This window comes from Vulpes vulpes, chromosome 3 (assembly GCF_048418805.1).
Source record: "Vulpes vulpes isolate BD-2025 chromosome 3, VulVul3, whole genome shotgun sequence".
NCBI lineage: Eukaryota > Metazoa > Chordata > Mammalia > Carnivora > Canidae > Vulpes > Vulpes vulpes.
This window is the reverse complement of record NC_132782.1, coordinates 115,288,729-115,313,519: the sequence shown is the minus strand read 5'-3', so window position 1 is coordinate 115,313,519 and position 24,791 is coordinate 115,288,729. Positions and strand designations below refer to the sequence as shown.

The following is a 24,791-nucleotide window of genomic DNA, read 5'->3' as shown; positions in this document are numbered from 1 at the left end:
AACTCTGAGGCAGTCACCACCAGCCTGGTTCATGGATGAATAGAAAAAGTTAAAACAACTTGCCCAAGGTCATAAAGGGATTCTAACCCAGGATATCCGACTTAGTAAATGGAACTATTATTTTTGTATCTGTACATAGAAAAAGTAGGTATAATTAGAACTGGTCTCATTTGGTATATTAAAGATAGTCTGAAAATTATTTAGGATGTGTAGTTTCAGAACCTGTCAAATAAAACATCACAAAGCAAGACAATTTAGGGGAAAAAATTAACTATCTTTTTTTTATTAAATTAAGAAGAATCAAAATCTTTATATTTTCAATATATTGACACTAAAGAAACGCTCGTTTTCACAAGGTAAATTAATGTGTTAACATTGCTGCTTGCCAGTTTTCGAGTTGAGAAACTTTAAATGTCATTTTGTTTTTTTAAAAAAGATTTTATTTATTTGAGAGAGAGAGAGACAGAAAGTAAGAGAGAGCACAAGCAGGGTGGAGAGGGAGAAGCGGGCTCCCCGCTGAGCAAGGAGCCTCGATGCAAGGCTTGGTCCCAGGACCCTAGATCACAACCTGAGCTAAAGACCGATGTTAAACCAACCAAGCCACCCCGGTGCACCTTAAAATGTTCTTTATACAGATTGCCTAGTAGCAAAACATTTTACACCCTTTCCTAAGGAATTTCTGGACAAAGTACTTTCGAGAAATCAGGCCTGCCCCTGGCACAGTCAGGATGAGACTGTGTTGACCTAGAGGGAGCCAATGGTAAAGATAGGGAGACACCTTCTCCCAGATAAAACACCAGTGGTTCCACCCACCAAGCTCAAGTCGAGGGTCCAGGCAGGCAATACCTACGCAAAGAAATACCTTTCTATACCTCTTAATATGCCCAAATACGGTTACTCACTGTTAGCAAAGATGTGAAGATGGGAGAACTCTTCTACACTGCTAGTGGGAGCATTCACCCCACTGGGTAACACTATGGTACCATCAAAACCCCAGATACCCTTCTGATCCAACAGTTCTGCATCTAGGAATCTCCCCTGGATACGTGCATATGATGGCAACATGTAATGCAGCACCACAACCATCAACAGGGGACTGGTCATATAAACTAGACACCCATCCTTTGAAATACTACATAGCCAAAAAAGGAATAAGGAACTCTATATAAAAAGTTAAAAAAAACAAAAAAACAAAAAACGAAGTGGCAGGTGTAGAACAAGGTGTACAGATTACCATCTATATAAAAAATAAAAGAGAATATAGACACTGTCTGCCTCAGGTATCCACATAAACCCCAAAGGAAACAGAAGACATCGGTTACTTCTGGAGGCACCCAGGTGACTGAAAAACAAGAGTGGAGAGGTTTCACATGTTTTTACATTAGTAAGAAATGCTGCAACCTTAGTGAAATAACTCATCTTGCAATTAGGCAATAATCCTCAATTGCTGCTTAAAGGATCAGGCCAAAACCTGAAGCTGAAGGGGACCTTGACAATCAATAGGTTAAGGCTGCCTGCAACAAACAAACTGATCACTGTGCCAGGTGAGGTGATGCAACAGCAAGTGCAAAGCTCTGCCTCTGAAATATTTCAGTCACAAAAGAACATGATGTTAAAGCCTCCAAATCTAACTCCTAGAGTACAGAAGTTGTAAAGATTAGGGGAAACATGTTAAAAAGACATCATGAGGTTATAATCAGCAAAATCCAGGGAGACTTTTAAAAAATTTTTTCAAACAAATAGATTTAAAAAGACTTACAAAGCATTCTAATGTGTAGCCCTTATTTTGAATCCTGAGTCAAAGAAATAAAACTTTTATAAAAGAATCCCTTTTGAAGCAATCTCGGAAATTTAAACATTATCACATACTAAGAAATTATTTTTAAAATGACTGGTTTTAACACAGTCCTCCCTCTAGATGTAGTATTTACAGTGTTTAGCAGTGCAGTTCTGTCTAGCAGCTAGTACAAAGTAATCCGAACCGACAGTGGGGCATGGGGTGCCTAGCACTCAGGCGGTGGAGCGTGTGACTTCATCTCAGGGTTGTGGGTTTGCCCCCATGTTGAATGTAGGGATTACTTACAAAAACCTAATCTCTTTTTAAAAAAAGACTTGAGAGAAAGAGAGAAAAATCAAGCATGAGCTGGGGGAGCGGTGTGGAGAGGGAAAAGCAGGCCGGCTGAGCAGGGGCCCAACGTGGGGCTTGATCCCAAAACCCTGGGACGGTGGCCTGGGCTGAAGGCAAGCACTTAATCGACTGAGTCACTCACCCACCCCTTAAAAAAAAAAAAAAATCCAGTGGGGAAATACAATGATAAAGATGAAACAAGAGTCTCCACATCAACAGTCACTGAAAACTGGGAGACAAACCCCGGAAATTTCATTATCCTGCCCACTTCTGTACCTTTAAAGTTTCTCAGTAACACATTCTTCAAGACACGTCAAGTAGATTGTCACCATCAAGGATGATACCAAGTCTCCATACCCATGGCAATGGAAAAGCTGATGTGTTCACAGATGAAATGACTGAGGTGTGCGGTCTGGAGATCCGTGAGAAGCCAGGGTCCTATCTCAGGGTCATGGGATTGAGCCCCGTGAAGGGTTCTGCACTCAGCAGATCCACTTCAGGTTCTCTTTCCCTCCGCCTCTCCCACCCTTACGCATGACGCATGGGTGAGATCTCTCGCTTTCTCAAATCAGTCAAGGAAGCCCTGGTAAATCAACCTTAGTCTTTTTCTACAGAAAAATAATCTGTGTAAGCATAGCTTTAAATTGTTAACAGTTCTATGAGCACAACTCCCTACTTCCTTTGAGCCAGCAGAGCCTCAGAATTCTGACCCAGAGCCAATCCTTGAACTGGCCATGTGACACAGGCCTCCAGAGACTGCTCTGAAACACTGCTACAAATCTAACCAACCAAGATCAGCTTGTGGAAGGTAAGAAGCAAGTTGTTCTTGTTGGTATAAGAACATTTGGTACATTCTTTTTTAAATTGCATTAGGATGCAAACCTAAATACACAATTCTCATTCCACCAGAGTGGCAACTTTCCATTTTTCTTCTTCACATCAACAGATACGCCTTCTTCTGCCATCCACAGCTAATGCAGTATTTCATTTCACTGTAAGGCAACTACTTTAGCCCCTTCAAAACCAAACCTATCTGGGTATTTTCACTATTTCAAAATGATCCAATGAACATTTTATGTCTTCTCATACATAAGCAAATGTCCCTGCAGGATAGCTTCTTAAAAATTGCTTAAATATTTTAAATTTGTAAAAAGAGCTGAGTTTTTTTTTTTTTTTTTTTTTTTTAAGATTTACTTACTTATTTATTCATGAGAGACACAGGCAGAGGGAGAAGCAGGCTCCACACAGGGAGCCTGACGTGGGACTCGATCCCGGGTCTCCAGGATCATGCCCTGGGCTGAAGGCAGATGCTAAACCGCTGAGCCACCCAGGGATCCCAAAAAAGGGCTGAGCTCTTAAAAAAGACCTACTGAAAGTCAAATGTCAATCTATAAATTCAGCAACTAATTATGAAAATAGATCCTCTGTAAATAATACCTTCTATAAACACAGAATTTTATTTTAAGATTTATTTATTCATAAGCGACACAGGAGAGAGGGGCAGAGACATAGGCAGATGGAGAAACGGGTTCCCCGTGGGGGGCCTGCCACGGAACTTGATCCCAAGACTGGGGATCACGCCCTGAGGTAAGCCACCCAGGAGCCCCTAAAGACAGAATTTTAAACTAATGTACCAAGAATTAGCAAATCAATTAAAAACCCAAGTTTTAAAAAAGGTTTTCTTTCATGAAAGAATTAATAAAAGGCATGGCTGTCTTAGCAGGACCATTGGTATGCAAAGCTTTCGCACAGACCTGACTACAATAGTCTATAATCTGTAGGTCAGGATTAGCAACAGCCGGCCCACTGATCACAGCTGGCTAAAATGTTTCTGAAGGATTCTGCTTCTTAAAACTGCAATTTCGACAAGAAAAACCACAACTAGCCTTTCTGATAAACGTATCTGTTCATCCTGAATCAGCTATCTTTAAAAGATGAAACTGACTTCATGGTTGGTCACATGGAAAGGGGAGACTTTTTGCCAGAGCCTTTTAGACCTCTGGAATCTCCCAAAGTGAACGTGCACTACCTATGAAAAGATTTAAAAACCAATTTTCATCAAATTAACTTAATAAATCTGTATTTTGAGAAAAGCTTTATTTTTCCATAAAAGTTTATTCTGCAAAACTAAGGAGATAAAAAGCTGTCTTAGGGGGGATCCCTGGGTGGCGCAGCGGTTTAGCGCCTGCTTTTGGCCCAGGGTGCGATCCTGGAGACCCAGGATCGAATCCCACGTCGGGCTCCCGGTGCATGGAGCCTGCTTCTCCCTCTGCCTATGTCTCTGCCTCTGCCTCTCCTTCTCTCTCTGTGTGACTATCGTAAATAAATAAAAATTAAAAAAAAAAAAAAAAAAAGCTGTCTTAGCCTGGTATTTTACAGCCACGCCACTTTTAATCACTGTAGTTAAGAGTAACCCATGTACATGCAAACACTACTGATATATATAAATTAAAAACTTAAGGGCTCCAGGGATCCCTGGGTGGCTCAGCAGTTTGGCGCCTGCCTTCGGCCCAGGGCATGATCCTGGGACCCGCCTCGGGCTCCCTGTATGGAGCCTGCTTCTCCCTCTGCCTGTGTGTCTGCCTCTCTCTTTCTGTGTGTGTGTGTCTCATGAATAAATAAATAAATAAAATCTTTAATAAAAAAAACCAAAAACACAAAACTTAAGGGCTCCATGCTGGGTATGGTGCTCACTTTAAAGAAACAAAAGAGAACCTTGGGTAAATTTTATGGCATGTGAATTATATCAAAAGCCAATGGAGAAACTTTTTAAAAATCTCCCTCCCTAACACCCAGAGATATCTTCTGGCTTTACAAAGCAACATTCCACTGTGTGACAAGACAATTTACATAACTCGTTCTCCAATAAGCTTGATTATAGCTTCTTTTTCTCCCTTTAAAAAAAGGTTGCAGGGACGCCTGGGTGGCACCGTGGTTGAGCATCTGCCTTTGGCTCAGGTTGGGATCCTGGGATCTCAGGATCAAGTCCCGCATCAGGCTCCCTACCTACCTCTCTCTCTGCTTCTCATGAATAAAATATTCAAAATAAAATAAAAAACGGTTGCAATGAGCATCTTTTCTATGTACTCTTTTACACATATCCCTAAGATATGTTCCCAACAGCAGAGTTCTGCAAGAAGTACATATATGCTTTCACATGCGGACTATGCCCTGACTACCCTCCTTCAAATACAGCTACTCCAAGCTGACCTTCATTCCTCAGGGTAGAAGGACCTTTTCCACGTGTTTACAGCACTTCTTATCAAACATTTTAATATGAACCATCTATAAGATCAAAAATGATTTTTAAGGGGTAGAGCGGAGGGGTGGTTACCTTTTAAAATGAAAACCTAATTCCTATATATAGGAACATCTCTCTCCTCATCTGAAAATATTAATAGGTGTACAACAGCCTTGTTAAAAAAAACACACAAACTGTGGAGGGGCACTTGGCTGGCTCAGTGGGTAGAGCATGTAACTCCTGATCACAGGGTCGTGAAGTGCACAGAGCTCACATAAAAATAAGTAAAAATAAAGATGTACACAATTTAAAACATTGTTTAAAAAACAAGACAAGAGGGGATCCCTGGGTGGCGCAGCGGTTTAGCGCCTGCCTTTGGCCCAGGGCGCGATCCTGGAGACCCGGGATCAAATCCCACGTCGGGCTCCCAGTGCATGGAGCCTGCTTCTGCTTCTCCCTCTGCCTATGTCTCTGCCTGTCTCTTCTCTCTCTCTCTCTCTCTCTGTGTGACTATCATAAATAAATAAAAATTTAAAAAATTAAAAAAACAACAACAAGAAATGCCTGGGTGCCTCAGCCATTGAGAGGCTGCCTTTGGCTCAGGGCATGACCCCAGGGTCCTGGGATCCAGTTCCCATCCGGCTCCCCACAGGGAGCCTTCTCTCTCTGCCTATGTCTCTGCCTCTCTCTGTGTCTCTCATGAAAAAATAAACCACCACAACAACAACAAGGTCATGGGATTGAGGCCCATGTCCAGCTCTGCACTTAGTGGGGAAGATGCTCCCTCACCCCCGCCCCTCCTACCACCTGTGTGCACGCCCACCCTCTCTTTCTCTAAAATAAATAGACCTTAAAAAAAAAAATTAGAAAAAAAAAATTAGTATCTTAAAAAAACGCGCACACACTAAGAGGCACCCAGGTGGCTCAGTCAGTTAAGGGTCCAACTCTTGACTTCGGCTCAGGTCATGATCTCAGAGGTTATGAGACTGAATCCTGTATCTGGCTTTTGCTCTGCGTGGAGTCTTCCTCTTCCTCTGCTCCTCTATCCTGCTCCCCACCTCCCCCACACTTCGTGCACACCTGTGTGCTCTCTCTCAAATAAAATCTTCTAAAAGAATGAGTTAAATAAACACTATGGAAGCATCATATCAGACACTGCATATCCACTTAACCCATCATGTAGATAATTTCACATCAACAATACAGTGAACTTGCTCAATTCTCTTTTCACAGCTATACATCATTTCGTCCTAAAGAGCAACTGTGATTTAGGCAGTCCCTTACTGAGGACAGCTACTTGGTTGCTGTTTTTTTGCAGTTATAAATGCTATAGAAATATTCTAGAACAAATTTAGCTTTATGTGCAAGTCTATCACTAAGATAGAATCTTAGAACTGACCATGCTAACAAGTGCTTTCACATCTGAAGATGTTGAGTTACCCAGGAGGTGTACCAGGATTATTTAATCCTCCATTTCTGGGGCACCTGGGTGGCTCAGTGGTTAAGCCTCTGCTTTCAGCTCAGGTGGTGATCCTGGGGTCCTGGGATTGAGTCCCGCATCAGGCTCCCCACGGGGAGCCTACATCTCCCTCTGCCTATGTCTCTGCCTCTGTGTCTCTCATGAATAAATAAATAAAATCTTAAAAAAAAAAAAAAAAAAAAAAGAAATCCTCCATTTCTTCAGTTCTGAGTAAGGATGAGCACCTGACATAGGATTATTTGCCAACTAGGAAACGTCTTTTTCTATCTTTTGCCCATTTCCTATTGAACCATTTATACCATTCATGTCAATCGTGATGAATTTTACATATAAAGATAACTAGCCCATCATCACACACACTACAAATATTGTCCCAGTTTATTCTCATTATATATGGGAACTTTTTCCCCCAATAATCTCCACACCCAACATAAGGTCAAACTTGTGATCCCAAGATCAATAGTCACGTGCCCTTAGGAATGAGCCAAGCAGGTGTCCCATGTACAGGTATTTTTAATATGCTAAATTTTAAATTTTATACAGATGAATAATCTCATCTTTCTCTTATAGCTTCATATGTCAAAGCATCAAAACAACAAAATTCATTTCCTGGGGATACAACTGGGTATTTTCCTACTGGCTAATGCATAGTTTTCATCAATATTCATTAAAAACACCCTACTTTCTTCACACTGGCAAAATACGCCTCCTTCAAAATATATTAAACGACTCTGTGCATTTCAGTGACTCCATTTTTTCTATTAATCTATTTTCTAACTTTAAATTCGTCAGGTCATTAAAAAATGCAAAAAATAAAAATTAAATTAAATTAAATAAATAAATAAATTAATTAATTAATTTTAAAAAATGCACTGAGGGTGCCTGGGTGGCTGTCTTCGGCTCAGGTTATGATCTCATGGGTCAGAGTCCCATGTCAGGCTCCCATGTGGAACCTCCCCTCTGTGCATGTGCGTATCTTCTAACAGATGAATAAAATCTTATAACAAAAAAAATACTGACATTCTGAGTTAGTAGAAACGCTAAGACTTGTAGTCCAGAAAACATGACTATAACTGAGATTTCAAAATATGTACCTATGCACTTATCAATCTCTGAAACCTTGATGTCCCAAGTAATGGCTTCTTTGCATAAGCATCTCCAGCTTATTGAAGAATGATAATTCACAGTATAGATAAATTTCCTTTCCAACCCTCTACTCTTAGTCGAGCTGTTGCTAAAGGCATTTTTAGTTAAAGATTCAACATTGACAGCACACTGTGGTTAAAGAATGAATCTGGGAAAGAATCATTAATTTTAATCACAAGACTACTGATTTAAACAGAGTCTCTCCTTTAAAGTGTCTTCTGGTGAGGAGAAGACATCTTTCCTTGGCTTCCTCACACCAAGCTCTGTGCCTTCCCCATCACTTAGGAATCTGAATGCCACCAAACCCCTTCACTGACCTCTGGTCATACTAGTGATGGAGGATTAGGAAAAAAAGAGAACATAAATGGAGTGACTCTAAATTCTGCACTCTCAATGGGAAAGGATGAACCCTGCTATTAAAGGGTGAAAAAAAAAACTTAGGTCCACAATGGTTTGTGGCCTGAAAGGACCACAGCACATAAGTTACTTACTATACAGGGTTCTGTGGGAACAAAAATCTCAGAGGGGTAGGGGACAGATTACAAAAAAGGTCTTAAAAAAGATTCCTTTGGGAGGCAACAATTTTTTAAAAAGTTGTGAAATTCCATTTTATTTTATTTTTTTTAATTTTTTTTTGATTTTTTTTTTTATTTATTTATGATAGTCACAGAGAGAGAGAGAGAGAGAGGCAGAGACACAGGCAGAGGGAGAAGCAGGCTCCATGCCCTGGGAGCCCGACGTGGGATTCGATCCCGGGTCTCCAGGATCGCGCCCTGGGCCAAAGGCAGGCACCAAACCGCTGCGCCACCCAGGGATCCCTGAAATTCCATTTTAAAACCACTAAACTTGGCAGCCCCGGTGGCGCAGCGGTTTGGCGCCACCTGCAGCCCGGGGTGTGATCCTGGAGACCTAGGATCGAGTCCCACATCGGGCTCCCTGCATGGAGCCTGCTTCTCCCTCTGCCTGTGTCTCTGCCCCTCTCTCTCTGTGTCTATGAATCAATAAATAAAATCTTTAAAAAAAAAAAAAAAAAAAACACTAAACTCCAAGAATTTAACATTACTATTGGGTTATAAATTGATACTCTATCTTTATCAACAACAGAAACAAAAGAGAAAAAGAACACCGTTGCAGAACTATCTTGTAAAGATGCACACACGTATCCTGTACAAGCCAGCAATTCCTCTCCTCGGAAAAGACCTGGATAAATCCTACTATGTGTACGCCGAGAATATATTTAAAAACATTCATAATACTGTTTGTAATAGGAAAAACAAATCTTTGAATCAACCCAATTAATCTATAAATAATGAATAGAGCTTGGGGAATACTCAAGCAACAATGAAAATAAACCATAGCCAACAAAATGGGTCAACAGAAACAGAACACTGAACGAAACAATAAAGTTATTAAAGAATATGCTATGAAATTATATATCGTAAGGCATAAAAACAAAAACACAGAGTTCAAGGAATCAGAGAAATATGTAATAACACATTAAAAGGAAACAATATGTACAAAATGCACAACAGCGTTGGAGTAGTGGACTTACAGGTAGACACCAGATAGTACTGGCCATGTCCTAGCTCCCAGCCTGAGTGGTAGAGTAGTAAGTTATCTCTTTTGTTATTTTGCTTTATAACTTACAAATGTTATGTTATTCTTGTTAGTTGATATTTGGCTCTTCACAGTAGGGAGAAATTAACACAAAATAAAACTTACATCTAATTCAAAAAACAGGTCCCTTTCTTTACTTGCAATCTCATAATCTGCTCGGAGGGCCAAGTCGTGGATTTTGGTACATTCTCCTAAATCCATGCGCTGTAAGAAACAAAAATTTACACATGAACATCTACGCATCGTAAAAAGCATATGATCTGGTGTTTCAACTGTCACCAAAATAAATACCTTTTTGAATACTAAACTATAATAAAAATATTAAGAAACAGTATATACCCAAGAAAACTTATTTCTCTTTTACCATCGTGATTATGACTTTAACTGTGAAAGTTTCTGTCTCTTTTAGACCTAGAGATAATTGGACTATTAATGAAAACCATATTAATTAGCTTTTGCTAGTTGTATTTTTGCATCAGTCATAGAAGAAAAGCCTATTCAGTGGGGCACCTGGGTGGCTCAGACAGTTGAATATCCAACTCTTTCAGGTCATGATCTCAGTGTGGCCCCACATCAGGATCCCTGCCAGCCAGCCTGGGATTCTCTCCTACTCTGCCCCTCTCCCCACTCAAGCTCTAAGTTAAGTAAATAAATAAATCTTAAAAAAAAAAAAAAAAAAAAAAAAAAAAAGAGCAGCAGCAAGGCAGCAGCATCTACTCAGCAAACAGCAGCATGGAGGAGGGGAGAGATTATAAGGAAAGAGCCAGAAAACAAGAGTATTATCAACAGAACGAACTTCTAGGCATTCCTTCTTGTAATCTTCACTATGCAAGTTGCTCAATGCTTAAGGTGTAGAGGCAAGGAGAAGGAAAGAGCAGAGAGCAATCAGGTTTTGGCAATTACAACACAACCTAATGCTTGGCTTTGTGTATCTCTTTGTACCAGAAGGCAGAAGGCAACAGAATTGGCCAATTTAGAGCCAAAAATTCCCCCTAACATTGTCCTAACCTAGCAAATGACCCTGGATAGAACTGGAGACATAGAATCGGGTCATTCAGTTGCCCTGTTTGAGAAACAAAAGGTTGTTACCACTAAGAGTAGCCTAATGTGCAACATGTTGTAAGCACATGTACAACAATTAGACAAAAGTATATTTCTTAACTAAACTCTGAGTGTAGACCTCTGTAATGGCACCCTCCACCTATGGCCATCAAGAGAGCAAAAGGAAAGTTTGTAGGCTAAGGATCACAGTATCAAGTCATATAGTCAAGTTAACAAAACCAGCATCACAATGAGGAGACACCTGTGAAGTCCACACACTTTGTGTCTATTTAACTAACTAGTAAACAAAAATTATGAAGTCTAGGACCTCCTTTAAGTTCAAACTACAACTATGTCCAAAATGAGTTCAAAAACTTCATGGAAGGACGCCTGGGTGGCTCAGTGGTTGAGCATCTGCCTTCAGGTTAGGGCGTGATCCAGGGGTCCTGGGACCAAGTCCCGCAACAGGCTCCCTGCAGGGAGCCTGCTTCTCTTCTCCATCTGCCTGTGTGTGTCTCTGTGTCTCTCATGAATAAATAAAATATTAAAAAAAAAAACAACAAAATAAAATAAGTCTCCACAAATGAAAAGCAAGCCCTATAGCTACAAGATAACTGGCAGATACCAGAAATGCTTAAAAACTAATAAAAGCTCTGTATCTCAAAGAAAACCTACCACCAGAAGAAGTAAGCACTAAAACAAACCTTCTACTACTAAGCATCTTAAGTATAAATCAGGGGATCCCTGGGTGGCTCAGTGGTTTAGCGCCTGCCTTTGGCCTAGGGCATGATCCTGGAGTCCCGGGATTGAGTCCCACGTTGGGCTCCTGGCATGGAGCCTACATCTCCCTCCTCCTGTGTCTCTGCGCCTCTCTCTATCATAAATAGATAAATAAAATCTTAAAAAAAAAAAAGTATAGGGATCCCTGGGTGGCGCAGCGGTTTGGCGCCTGCCTTTGGCCCAGGGCGCGATCCAGGAGACCCGGGATCGAATCCCACATCGGGCTCCCGGTGCATGGAGCCTGCTTCTCCCTCTGCCTCTCTCTCTCTCTGTGACTATCATAAATAAATAAATAATTAATTAATTAAAAAAAAAAAAGTATAAATCAAATTCCATTCTAGAAACTCCAACTGTCAAGAATATTTTTGACATTAGTGAACCACCCCTGAAGCAAAAATTCACTGTGTTCATTTGGGTGAGAACTCTCAAGCAGCCACTGTTAATTCACGCTGAGGACAGGCCTAGGTGCCATGGTTACTCTCTGGCTGTAGATCTTCAGCTTTGCTGAGGAGGCAGGGAAGTACTGGCCAATTTCCCCCTGGCAGCTGAACACCAAACAGAGCTGAAATACCACAGAAGTCCTCTTCCACAAGATTTTAATAGGGTAAGTCTGGTGTGTCAGATCTGTTTTACTGAACAAACACCTGTGTTCTCTCCCCTCTGGTGGTCTCACACTGCTGACAGGGAAGGGTACTAAAAGCTTTCCAGCATGTTTGGAAAACCAAACTTCTTCCACTGAGACAAGTTACACTACCCTCCCTCCAGCTTTCTTACTTTCCCAAACACACTTAACCAATACTGTATTTTCCCATTAAGCCTCAATAAAACTAGAACTTCCATTTCTTCTTGCCTCACTTCTATAATGACAAGAGATGGTTCTGAGCAACAACTTAGTCCTGGAGCAGTCCTTATAAGACTGAAAGTTACAACCACCTTCATTTAGCCACTATGCTCTAAAAATTTAATCACATTCATTTCATTTTCAATTTTACACAAAACACAAACTCCTCAGAAGACCCATCATTCAACTCTACTCCTCACTTGCCACTTCCATGGAGCCCACACCAGTGAGGCTCATCTTTTACAAGCACCCCCACCCAATTTTCCAATCCTCACCCTAATCGACCCTCAGCAGCCCAACATGTTCATCTGCATCTTCACGAGTACATGGACTCTCCTGGGTTTCCTTTTCCTTCTCCTCCTCAGTCTGCTTCTTGTTAGACTCCCCTTGCTGAGCCATCCCCCACCAACCCCACACCAGAGTGACGCTGCTCAGTTCATGGCCTCTCAAAACTCATCTCATTCCACAGCCTCTGCCTGCCTCTCCCTCTCACCACTTCAGACACGGCAGCAGCATGCCTGCTGTCCCTCGGCTCCATCTTTCACCTAGGGCATAACCCTAACCTGTGCACATGTGTTATTTCTCACCGTTCAAGTCTCTGCTCCATTGCCCCTGAAAAACCTTTTATCACTCTACCTAAAATAACCCGTTATCTATTTATTTATTCCATGTCCTCTTTCTCCATTGGAAAAAGTAAACATTTTATCTTACTGGCACCATATCCTTAGTGCTGGGCACACAGCAGCTATTCAATAAACATTTGATGAGTTAATCTGTACCTAACACTACAAATAATTGTAGGAAATGCCTTCATTATAGTTATTTTTCTCATCAGCATTCTGCAACAACACTATCCAGGGATCTGACCTCCCCCTCTCAAAAAACTAAAATACTTCACTTTCATGCACATTCATCCCTCTGCTCCCCCTCTGCTTTTGGCTCCTCCCACTAAGATTGATCAACAATTCCAGGTTATGGGATCCCTGGGTGGCGCAGCGGTTTGGCGCCTGCCTTTGGCCCAGGGCGCGATCCTGGAGACCCGGGATCGAATCCCACGTCAGGCTCCCGGTGCATGGAGCCTGCTCCTCCCTCTGCCTGTGTCTCTGCCTCTCTCTCTCTCTCTGTGTGTGACTATCATAAATAAATAAAAAAAAAAAAAAAAAAAAAAAAAACCAATTCCAGGTTATGATGCATGCCCTCCGCCCCAACACACACACAGAGGGTCTTCCTTCAACAGTATTACAGAGAGAGAGAGAGGCAGAGACACAGGCAGAGGGAGAAGCAGGCTCCCTACAGGGGAGCCACCCGGGCTGCCCCAGAATTACTTTTTAATAGTCTCTGCCTCTGTGTATGTGTGTCTCATGAACATATAATTAAAAAAAAAAAAAAAAAAAAAAATTAAAAAAAAAAAACATATAATTAAAATCTTAAAAAAAAAATAGTGGAAGCTATTAATCTACACTGATGGTACCCACAACAATCCAGCAAAACCTATCTCCACACCAGGTCAAACTACAGATAAAACCTCAGGTAACAAAGGTATAGGGTCTGCCATTCACTTCCTATTTGTTCTCTATAGGATCAGCTTGAGAAGCTCTAATCTTTCCACAAGCCACTCCACACACAACAGTAAAAAAAAAAACCAAAATACAAAACAAAACAAAACAAAACAAAACAAAACAAAACAAAACAAAAAATTAGTCATGAAGAAAATATTTCCTAGTGGATGCACATTTGAGTCTTAAAATGAGCATACAATTTTTATATTCAATGAGGTGGCTGTACCATCTGAAAATGGTGGTGGTCTTCTTTTTTTTTTAATTTTTTAAAATTTAATTTTTAAGATTGCTTTTACTTATTCATGAGAGACACGGAGAAAGGCAGAGACACAGGCAGAGAGAGAAGCAGGCTCCATACAGGGAGCCCGATGTGGGACTCGATCCCAGGACCCCAGGATCACGACCTGAACCGAAGACAAACGCTCAACCACTGAGCCACCCAGATGCCCCAAGATTTTTTTTTCTTAATTTATTCATTTGACAGAGAGCTCAAGCACACACAAGCAAGGGGGAGCAGCAGGCAGAAGGAAAGGGAGAAGCAGACTCCTCGATGAGCAGGAAGCCCTGAGGTGGGCCTCAATCCCAGGACTTCAGGGGATCACTACCTGAGCCAAAGGCATACGCTCAACCAACTGAGTCAATCAGGTACCCCGGTGGTGGTCTTTACAGGACTCCTTTTCTATAAGTGGCTGAATCACTGTAGATAATTCTCCACCCTTTAGTCTTCTTCAGTCCTATCTGATTTTGAATAAATGCACATTCCATAAAACAAACATTTATCTGTTTGGTTCATCTCAAGTGAACATGAAATTCTAAGGGCCTATATTCATTGGATCATGTGTTGATTCTTCGAAAGAGGAGCATAACATGGGGATCCCTGGGTGGCGCAGCGGTTTAGCGCCTGCCTTTGGCCCAGGGCACGATCCTGGAGACCCGGGATCGAATCCCACATCGGGCTCCCGGTGCATGGAGCCTGCTTCTCCCTCTGCCTATGTCTCTGCCTCTCTCTCTCACTGTGTGCCTATCATAAATAAATTTTAAAAAATTAAGTTGTTAAAAAAAAAAAAAAGAGGAGCGTAACACAACACTTAAAACTCAGCATTATACGCAAGTGATTTATTAAAAATCTAGGGGATCCCTGGGTGGCGCAGCGGTTTGGTGCCTGCCTTTGGCCCAGGGCGCGATCCTGGAGACCCGGGATCAAATCCCACATCGGGCTCCCGGTGCATGGAGCCTGCTTCTCCCTCTGCCTGTGTCTCTGCCTCTCTCTCTCTCTCTCTCTCTGTGACTATCATAAATAAATAAAAATTAAAAAATAAAAATAAAAAAATAAAAAAATAAAAATCTAAGAATTGGGGGAAGAAATGTACTTTGTTAGATCAAAAGTCTAGCATTAGCATACGTTCAAGGTGAAAACCAACTAACCAACCCAGAATTTTCAAGCAACGATAGGCTGATCTGGTTTGGCCAAATGACACTACTCATACGACCTAAGTTGTGAATACCTTCATATAAATGATTCTACAAAAATCTGACAACTTACAGAAAGAATTTTTATAGCAGTTAAGTAACATAAAATTTCACCAAACCAACAACCTGTCATTTGAAAGGCAGTAGGTAATTTCTGTCTGGTAAAGGAAAATAGAATTCAACTGTCACTGCTTACACAGCGCCCATGTCTGTTCTATGATGTTCCCCCAACCTTGAATACACCTACCGTCCCAGCCAGGATATCATGGGGGCAGCAGTCCAGAAGGTGACTCTTGCAGACACGGTCATCTGTAAACTTGACCCTCTGTCTGGTTTCGTCTCCTGAAATTTATTTGTGGTTTTAAATAAGACAATATTATCACGTTAAACACCAAAGCATATCTGGTACAACAATTCACCTGGATGATTGGCAGACTACCAAATACAATGAAAAGCTGATCTAGAGATATTTACGACTGGAGCGGAATACGGATGTTGTCTGATGCTAAATATATCATGAAGAATCACACTTAATGAGATCTGACTCCGTCATTGTGCCAAAGAAGTCAAGGAATCTGAAGAGGCTGAGCACCAAAGGCCATTAACCCCACACATACATGTGGGCAATGATACCAAAACCCATGCTAATCAGAGGGCCATGAATCACCACGTATGACTTAGAGAGGGTAGTGTCCACCAAGAGAAGCTACATTATTAATCTAATCGTTTGCTATGGACAAATGCATAAGCAGTGTTTTGCCCAAAATCACATGAAGAAGAAAGCTTTCAAACTCTACCACTGACTGATAAATAATCTAAACCTAGCCTTCCTCTCCCCTTCACCCCCACCCTTAAAAAAGAGTTGGCACCTGGGAGTCACTTTTAACAAGACAATACCAAAAAAAAAAAAAAAAAAAAAAAAAAGGAACTAGGTTAGTCAATACACACTGTGAGTTCCAACACATACTGTACCCATCTGCATTCTTCAAGACCTCAGCTGCAGAATTTTATGCCCGCTGTTGAAAAGTTTTAAAGGAAAAGTTTTCTTGCCCAACCTGCAGTAAGGAAGTCAGGGGAATGATACATAAAAGTAAAGGCAAAGTGGAATGTGACAAATTTTAAAGCTAATCTGTGTATACACAGAGCTGTGTAATACTAGAGGAGGAATATATTTTAGGATTCGCAAGCATCCAGGATTAATGTCGTGTCTCTTTATTGAAAATGTTTTCTTTCTAAACTACACTTTTAAAAGTTATTTGTGAAAAAAAAAAAGCAAACACTTTTTTGTTATAACAGCTTAGAAATTGGTTGTGACTCACGGCTCGATGAACATGAGGCTTTTCTGCAACTCCCTTGCAGATTGATGTAGGCAGGCAAAGATACACTGAACCTTTATAAATAAAATAGAGGGGCCACAATTGTTCAGTTTGTATGAAATAAAAATATGGGAAGCAATTCAAAAGCAACTCAATATACAAAGAAAGCTAAAAAAGCACTTATTCGCCTATGAAATAGAGTGCGAAGGATCTGCACAGCCCTGCGAATGTGCCAGTGTGAACTTACAACTTCATCGCTTGGATCGGAAAGAGGAACACAAACCACAGCAGGTTACAGTTTGCAAAGGCGCAACCGCGTTCTCCTGAGACAACCAGCATCCCTACAACCGTCGTGGCACGACATCCCTAACGCTGCCAAGTACTAGCTAGACAGAGGCTGTCCTGTGTGGCGGGAGGGGAGAGGGCTGGGAGGCACCCGGCAGGAGCCCACGTTAGAGCAGCTCGGTGCGCAGCTGCCCTTGCTGCAGAGGCCCGTCTGGCTGCCTCGGGCGGCACGAAGCTTCCTCCCCGAGCAGCCTCGGAAGAGCTCCGCCCCCCGGCTGCCCGCGGTCTGCGGCCCAGAAGCAGAAAGTCGCAGCCCCGCGAGGGGAGGGGCTGGAGCCCCGCCGACGGCTCGGGGTCCGAGGGAGCAGCCGCCGGGGACGCGCCGCCGGCGACGGAGAAACCGGCGGCTCAGACAAAGGCCCGGCGCCTGCGGTCGGCGCGCGGGGGAGGGGCGTCCGGCGCAGGCGCAGACGGTCGCGGCCCCCGCCTTAGGCCGCCCGGCGGCCTCGCCTCACTCCCGCCCCAACCCGTCGCCGGCCGGCCGCCCCGACTCACCGTCCCGGGCCGTGCCCATGAGCTGGTCCAGCAGGGCCCGCATCTGCGCCTGGGCGGACATGATGGCCGGGGCGAGGGCGGCAGGGACGGCCGCGACGGCTCCTCTCGGCGCGGCGGCGGCGGCAGCGACGAAGGTTGGTCGCGTCGGCCTCGAGCTCGCTCGGCTCCTTCCCGCCGCGGGGGACGCCGGGAGGAAATGCGTAAGGGGCGGCGTTGAGCCTGCTGGGAAATGTAGTTTCTGCGGTGGGGGGGGCGGTCTAGGGCTCGAAACTCCGCGGGCAGGATTGGTCCCAGTGAGTTGTCCCCAGAAAAGTCCCAACCCTGATCCTTTTTTTTTTTTTTATAGATTTTATTTATTTATTCATCAGACACACAGAGAGACAGGCAGAGACACAGGCAGAGGGAGAAGCAGGCTCCACGCAGGGAGCCCGACGTGGGACTCGATTCTAGAACCCCAGGATCACGGCCTGGGTCAAAGGCAGAAGCTCAACCGCTGAGCCGCCCAGGCGTCCCCCAACCCTGATCCTGTTCTTGGGCCCAAGACCTAGATGTTCTACTGAGACTAAACTGAAATATGAAAAAAAATAAATAAAAAATAAACCGAAATAGGATAAGATATAGACTGTGCAAAATGAGTAAGTCTTCTGTGTTGCTTTCCATGGAGCCATTTACTCTCAGACTCAGTTTCCTCTCTACTGTCAAACGGGGGTTCTGAGGCTGCGGCTCATAGGACTTGTGAGTCACGTCTAGGCCGCTCTGCCCTCTGTAGGGGTCCGTCTGTGAGCTCACAGCCCGCCATCCCCCAGCGCTCTTCTGGCGCTGGCCACGTCGGAAGCTGGCTGTGTACCCTCGTGTAGAGCCCCAGCCCCCGGACGGTGGACCTTTTTTTTTTTTTTTTAAGATTTATTTATTTATTTATTCATGATAGACACAGAGAGAGAGAGAGAGACGCAGAGACACAGGCAGAGGGAGAAGCAGGCTCCATGCAGGGATCCCGAGGTGGGACTCCATCCTGGGTCTCCAGGATTAGGCCCTGGGCTGCAGGTGGGCGCCAAACCGCTGAGCCACCTGGGGATCCCCACGGTGGACCATTTTTACCGTGGGGACAGCAAACCGCCTTATGGGGCTGTCGGCACACAGTTGTGTCTTCTTCCTGACGGCATGCCTCCACACCAGCACGCCCCTCCAAAGGCTTACAGGATGCCGGGGTCACTGACACATGTTGTATCAACAGAGACATCATATAGTAAAGCAGACCGGTCCTTTCTCTCTGTGCAGCAAGCCACTTCTAAAACTCAACAGTGGGAAAAAAAAAAAAAAAAAAAACTCAACAGCGTAGGAGATTCCTGGGTGGCTCAGTGGTTTAGCACCTGCCTTTGGCCCAGGGTGTGATCCTGGAGTCAGGGGGATCGGAGTCCCACATCAGGCCCCCTGCATGGGGCCTGCTTCTCGCTCTGCCTGTGTCTCTGCCTCTCTCTCTGTCTCATGAATAAATAAAGCCTTAAAAAAAAAAAAAAAAAGACACAGACACACAAAACTCCTATGGGTTTGTTTTGGTGAAACTTGTCCCGGTTGTAAAGTTTTACTGAAGAAAGAATGGCTAAAGCTTTTCAACATAACAAAAAGGTGGAGGTATCTGTCCAACTAAATATCATGGAGTTATTTTAAGGATATTGTAATTGAGATTGTGTGGCACCAGCACAAAAATGGAGATAGCAATGAAATAATGACAGAAAATAAAGATCCCAGAGAGAATCTGTTGGGAAATTCCCTCAATTTCCCCATGCTCCTGCAAAAAAGTCCTCTTCTCCTTAGACCCTTCGCTTACTATGAGTATTAGACCCGTAACCATTTATTTGTGGTCTGATCCAGAAGTAAAACTTACCTTTTTTCTCTGAGAGGGCCAAGTGATTACGGCCTTGGATTAGCTGCCTAGGTACTGGGGAGAATAGTGCTCTCTTCCCCTGTATTTGCACTAAAGGAATGAGGCCCAGAATTTGGAGACATCCCTAGGTCCTAAAGTCTGGCCAGGAGATCTTGGGGCAGTCAGGCCCCTAAAGAAACACTAATATACCAAAGGACCATAGTGGAGGGGAGACCCTTTTATTTTTTAAATTTTATTTATTAATTCATGAGAGACACAGAGGCAGAGACACAGGCAGAGGGAGAAGCAGGCTCCGTGCAGGGAGCCCAACATGGGACTCCGGGGTCACGTCCTGGGCCCCCCAGGGATCCCCTACCCAGATTTTTTTTAAGCCTCCCCCCCCCCCCCCGCCCGCATATCCAGATTTTTTTAAATGTGGCAGGTGCCCTTGTACACTGCTGGGGAAAAGAGTAACTCAATAAATGGCACTAGGTCATCCACATGGTGAAGAAACCACGTTGCCTTTTCTTTTCCTGACCACACTAAATCTGTCCTAAACCCAGTTAAAAACAAAACCTTAAGGGGGTCCCTGGATGGCTCAGGGCCTGGTCCCGGGGCGCCGGGTGGAGCCCCAGGTCGGGACTCCAGCTCTGCGGGCGGCCTGCATCGCCCTCACTACCTCCCCCTGCTTGTGTGCGCGCTCTCTTTCAAGTAAATATAATCTTAAAAAAAAAAAAAAAAAAAAAAGACCCGAAATGTTGGGCGCCCGGGTGGCTCAGCGGTGGAGCGTCTGCCTTGGGCCAGGGCGTGACCCCGGGGTCCCGGGATCGAGTCCCCATCGAGCCCCTCGCAGGGAGCTGCCTCTCCCTCTCCCTTGGTATCTCAGTCTCTCATGGATAAATAAATAAAATCTTAAAAAAAAAAAAAAATACGCCAAGCCCAGCAAGCCGAGAGAGGGCGGCAGGAGGGCCCACCTGGAGGCCAGCGGCCGCCGTCCCCCGCCAGCCCGCTCCGCGAAACCCCAGGCCCGCCCCCCTCTAGCTCCGCAGCCCAGGCGGCGGGCGAGAGCCCTACCTCTGCGCGCGCTTCCGCCGCCGCGCCCGCCGGCCGGAAGTGACGCTAGAGGCGGGGCCGGAGCGCGCGGCGCAGGTGAGTGAGCGCGGTCCCGTCCTCCTTGCGCGTGCGCGCGGCGGGGCTCGCGCGGGGCCCCACCCCTTCCCCGGCTGCCACTCCTCTCCGCCCGGGCGACCCGCCGCGGGGAGACTGCACCCCAGAGGGACCCCGCCCACGCTGCCCGCCCCCCTCCGCAGCGGGCGGGTGGAGAGGCGACCGCAGGGGTAGGGGCCGGCGGGCCAGCAGGTCCGACTCCCGTAGCACGGGCTCCGGTGACGGCCAGCTCCAGCCTCCGTTTCCCCAGAGACAGGACTCCGGGCAGGAAACGTTGGCCGCGCCGTAGGTAAGCCAACTTTCACTGTTCGTGCTTCTGACGGTGCCGCACTGCTGGCCGCTGCAATTAGCTGAAGGCGCCTGAGAGCCCTCTCCCGCAGGCCCCCCTGGACACTTCCCCGCGGCCACTCATCGGGACGGTGGACGGCAGTGTTGAGGTTCGCTCGCACTGGGCGCCGGCTCACGGACACCTGGGGGGGCCACACAGACAGCGGGGGGCCTCACAGACACCTGGGGGCCTCACAGACACCTGCAGGGCCTCACAGACACGGGGGGCCTCAGAGACACCTGGGGGCCTCAGAGACACCGGGGGCCTCACAGACACGGGGGGGCCTCACAGACACCAGGGGCCTCACAGACACGGGGTGGGGGGCCTCAGAGACACCTGGGGGCCTCAGAGACACCGGGGGCCTCACAGACACCAGGGGCCTCACAGACACCTGGGGGCCTCACAGACACCTGCAGGGCCTCACAGACACGGGGGGGGGGGGGGGGGGGCCTCAGAGACACCTGGGGGCCTCAGAGACACCGGGGGCCTCACAGACACGGGGGGGCCTCACAGACACCTGCAGGGCCTCAGAGACACCGGGGGACCTCAGAGACACCGGCAGGGCCTCACAGACACCGGCAGGGCCTCACAGACACCGGCAGGGCCTCAGAGACACCTGCAGGGCCTCAGAGACACCTGAGGGCCTCACAGACACCGGGGGGCCTCACAGACACCGGGGGGCCTCACAGACACCTGGGGGCCACCCCTCACATACACCTATCCTGGCTCACTGAGCAAGGGCAAGGGAACGTAGGGTTGCCCTCAGAGCCTCTTGCTCCCCGCGAATTGATGGTCATCGGGCAGGTGGCGAGATCCCAGAGGAGGCCTTTGCGGGTACTTTGGGGTTCTCGGCAGCCGTGGGATTGCAGCCAAGGAGCCCGTGTGAGGTACTCCTCTGCAGGTACTGGCTGGTGGTGTCTCTGGTGCCACTGCCAGATTGCACCACTTCCTTGGTTGCAACAACCTCACAGGGAGCACGCACTTAGCGCACTTTGCATTAACACCACACACAGAGTGACTGTGGGGTGCCAGGCATGGCGTTGGGTGCTGAGAGTGTAGCACTCCACAAAACAGAATCCCTGTCCTCAAGGGGTTCCATTTCTGTGGAAGGATACAGATAATAAACAGAATACAGAGCAAGGAGGGATGAGATGGAAATGACCCAAATATCAAGTGGACATTTATTTGTGCATTTTACCAGCTCTCTGGACCTTGTTGCACCGATTGGAGTGCTTTTGGCTTCAAGTGTCAAGAATCCATTAAAACTAACTCAACCTATGGAGGAGCTCCACTGGCTTTCATGTGGGAAAGTTCAGAGGACCAAGAATAATAGAGAGGCCAGTGGCTTAATGAGATCATCAGGACTTGGTGATGGAGGGGGCGTCTTCTCAGACCCCCATCCCCTCACATACCACCTCTTTGCTCTATTGCTGTATTGCGATTTTTCTTAGGTTCCTGCCTCCATCCTACCTACTTATTTACTTTGCTGCTGCGTAAAAATCAACACAAAATTTAATGGATTAAAATATCCTACATTTATTATTTATTTAGAAGTGGGAAGGGAGAGAGTCCCAAGCAGGCTCCATACCCAGCACTAGCCCAACTCAGAGCTTGATCCCACGACCCAGAAATCATGACCTGTGCGGAAATCAAGTCAGACACTTAACCGACTGAGCCACTCAGGCCCCAAATGTCCAACATCTATTATCTCCATTTCTGTCAGTCAGAAATTCAAAAGTAGCTTAGTGACGTGACTGGTTGAGAGATTCATCTGGTCGCAACCAAAACATTGGCTGGGACTGGTCATCTGAAGTCTGGCCTGGGACTGTTGGGTTTGATTCGAGAGGATACACTCACATGACCGATGACTGGAGGCCTCGGGTCCTAGCTGGCTGTTGGCAAGAGTCCTTATTCCCTTACCTGGTGGGCCTTTCCGTGGAGCCCATGTCCTCACACGGTGGTGGTGTTCCCGCAGAGAGGAAGATGGAAGCCACAGTGCTTTCTGTGGCCTAGCTTTGGAATTCTGATTCTCTGACACCTGCCATGTTCTACTTGTCAGCATTAAGTATAAAAGACTTCACCTTTGAAGGGAGGTACATCAAAGAGTTTGTGAACATGTTTTAAAACCACTGTTGCACTTAACACTCCTGTGGGAAAAGAGTGCCTATTCCTCATCATTCCAGCTGAATTCTGGACCTAATTCTCGTTTGGGCTCTAATTAGTTAGCTAGACCTGGGTAAGGGGCCCTCCCCAAAGTGAGGATGAATCAGTCCTACCAGAACTACAGTGAACATGCATGAAGTTGAGGTGCTATTACTAGAGAGAATGCATGTCACGGAGTCAAAGTGACCCCCACAAGTGATTTATACCGTTATTTATAATCAGGTTTTAAAAGTCAACTGCTTTTTGCAAGATGTCGATTTCAAGCAAATGGTTAATAAATTCATTAATAAATTACTCTTCCAAGAAAACATGAACAGAGCAGAGCAAGATTCGGACATTTATTCAGACATGTGGACGTGTTTATTTTATGCCAGGCGCTACGCTTTGTCCTGGGAAAACAAAGGCAATAAAAACTAGTGTAGCTGGAGGTTCCTCACAGTCTGAGGGTAGGTCTCAGCAGTGGCTCAGTGAGTCCTGAGCTGTGTACGCAGGGGTCAGGCAGCGCAGGCTCTGAAGCCACACGGGGTTACTGGAAGGAGGGCAGAGGACAGGGTCCACAGTGTGACCGGGGAGCATGTGTTGGACGCAGGATTGGGGAGACGCAACACTAGAGGTGGTGGGCAGGAGGTGTGTCTGAGCTTTGTTCTAAAGTCCTGAAGGGTTTAAGTTCGGGAGTTCTAAGCAGGGGAATGACATTTTCAAAAGATATTTTAGAAAGATGTCTCTTGCAGCATTGAGGAAAGAAAATTGGACTCCAGAAACCCAAGTGGGAAGTCGTAAGAACACCACCTAAAGCAGTGGCAGTTGGAGGGTGGAGCTAAGTTAACAGGGACAAACGCTGGAATCCATAGGGTTTGTTGGATGTTTGAAAACACTCTAATCTCACTCAAAACTGGTCTTTATGAACTGCATGAATTTTGTTCCCATTCTTTCTAAGCTTTATTTTTTTAAAGATTTTATTTATGTATTCATGAGACAGAGAGAGAGACAGAGACAGAGACACAGGCAGAGGGAGAAGCAGGCTCTATGCAGGGAACCCGATACAGGACTGGATCCCGAACCCCGGGTCACGCCCTGAGCCGAAGGCAGATGCTCAACCACTGAGCCACCCAGGCGTCCCTCTTTATATAGTTTATAATGGAGCTTAGCTCGTTTGGATGTGATGTCAAAAAAAAGAGAGAGAAGAGTGCTGATTCTTAAGTGAACAGCACAGACTCTGACAGATCCAGCCACAGTTCTAAAAGATTGGAGGTGGGGTGTGGAGGAGAGGTACGCGGGCCTGTAGGGGCAAACGTCAGCCATGTGTGGGTAATTGTTGAACCTGGGTGACGGGTATGTGGGGCTGGGGGGCTCTACGCTTAACGAACATTTGAACATTTACGTGACAAAAGGTTTTAAAAAATAAACAATGATAAAAATTAAGTAAATTAAAGTTAAGACCTACTGGTCTTGCAGAGTTGGCCAAAGTGATGGAGTAAGAGTTATGCATTATCTTTTCAAGGGCTTTTGCTCCCCCCTCCACCCCCTTCCCTTAGTGTAAGGACAAGAAGTAACAGTGGTGTAGTGGACAAAGGAAATAAAATCTGCCTTAGAATTCAGGAAAAAGGCTACTCTGTGCTATTTTCTGAACCAACTATAAAAGTTATTCTATGTAGTAGTTACTTGTCCAAAAGGCAGATAGATGTTCATCCTTGACTTATGCTTAGGAGGTACTTTACTCCTCGGTCACTTTACGCTTTACACTTGTGTAAAGGAAGTGACCTTTGTGCTGAGGTTCATGAGCGCCGGCTGTGCACTGTGATACACTTGC

General features: G+C 45.4%; 2 protein-coding genes across 10 annotated transcripts in view; one reads left to right on the top strand and one right to left on the bottom strand.

The window, feature by feature from the left end:
* LUC7L (LUC7 like) overlaps window positions 1-17,593 on the bottom strand; it is a 36,625-nt gene extending 19,032 nt beyond the window's left edge. For 2 of the 7 annotated variants that reach the window (XM_072754313.1, XM_025984939.2), the window contains exons 1-4: window positions 17,460-17,591; window positions 16,623-16,693; window positions 15,551-15,645; window positions 9,718-9,816 (exon numbers count right to left, since the gene is read on the bottom strand). In XM_072754313.1, the coding sequence (XP_072610414.1) occupies window positions 9,718-9,813 (96 nt within the window). In that variant the 5' untranslated portion in view covers window positions 9,814-9,816; window positions 15,551-15,645; window positions 16,623-16,693; window positions 17,460-17,591. The other 5 variants (XM_072754310.1, XM_072754309.1, XM_025984938.2 and 2 more) reach the window with 3 other exon arrangements.
* A 2,833-nt stretch (window positions 17,594-20,426) lies between these two features.
* Window positions 20,427-24,791, top strand: part of FAM234A (family with sequence similarity 234 member A) — a 29,886-nt gene continuing 25,521 nt past the window's right edge. Inside the window, exon 1 of one of the 3 annotated variants that reach the window (XM_025984934.2) lies at window positions 20,427-20,472. The gene's annotated coding sequence lies outside the window, so the exon portion shown is untranslated. Of the gene's footprint in view, window positions 20,473-20,505; window positions 20,780-24,791 lie in introns of those variants that run through there. The other 2 variants (XM_025984933.2, XM_025984935.2) reach the window with 2 other exon arrangements.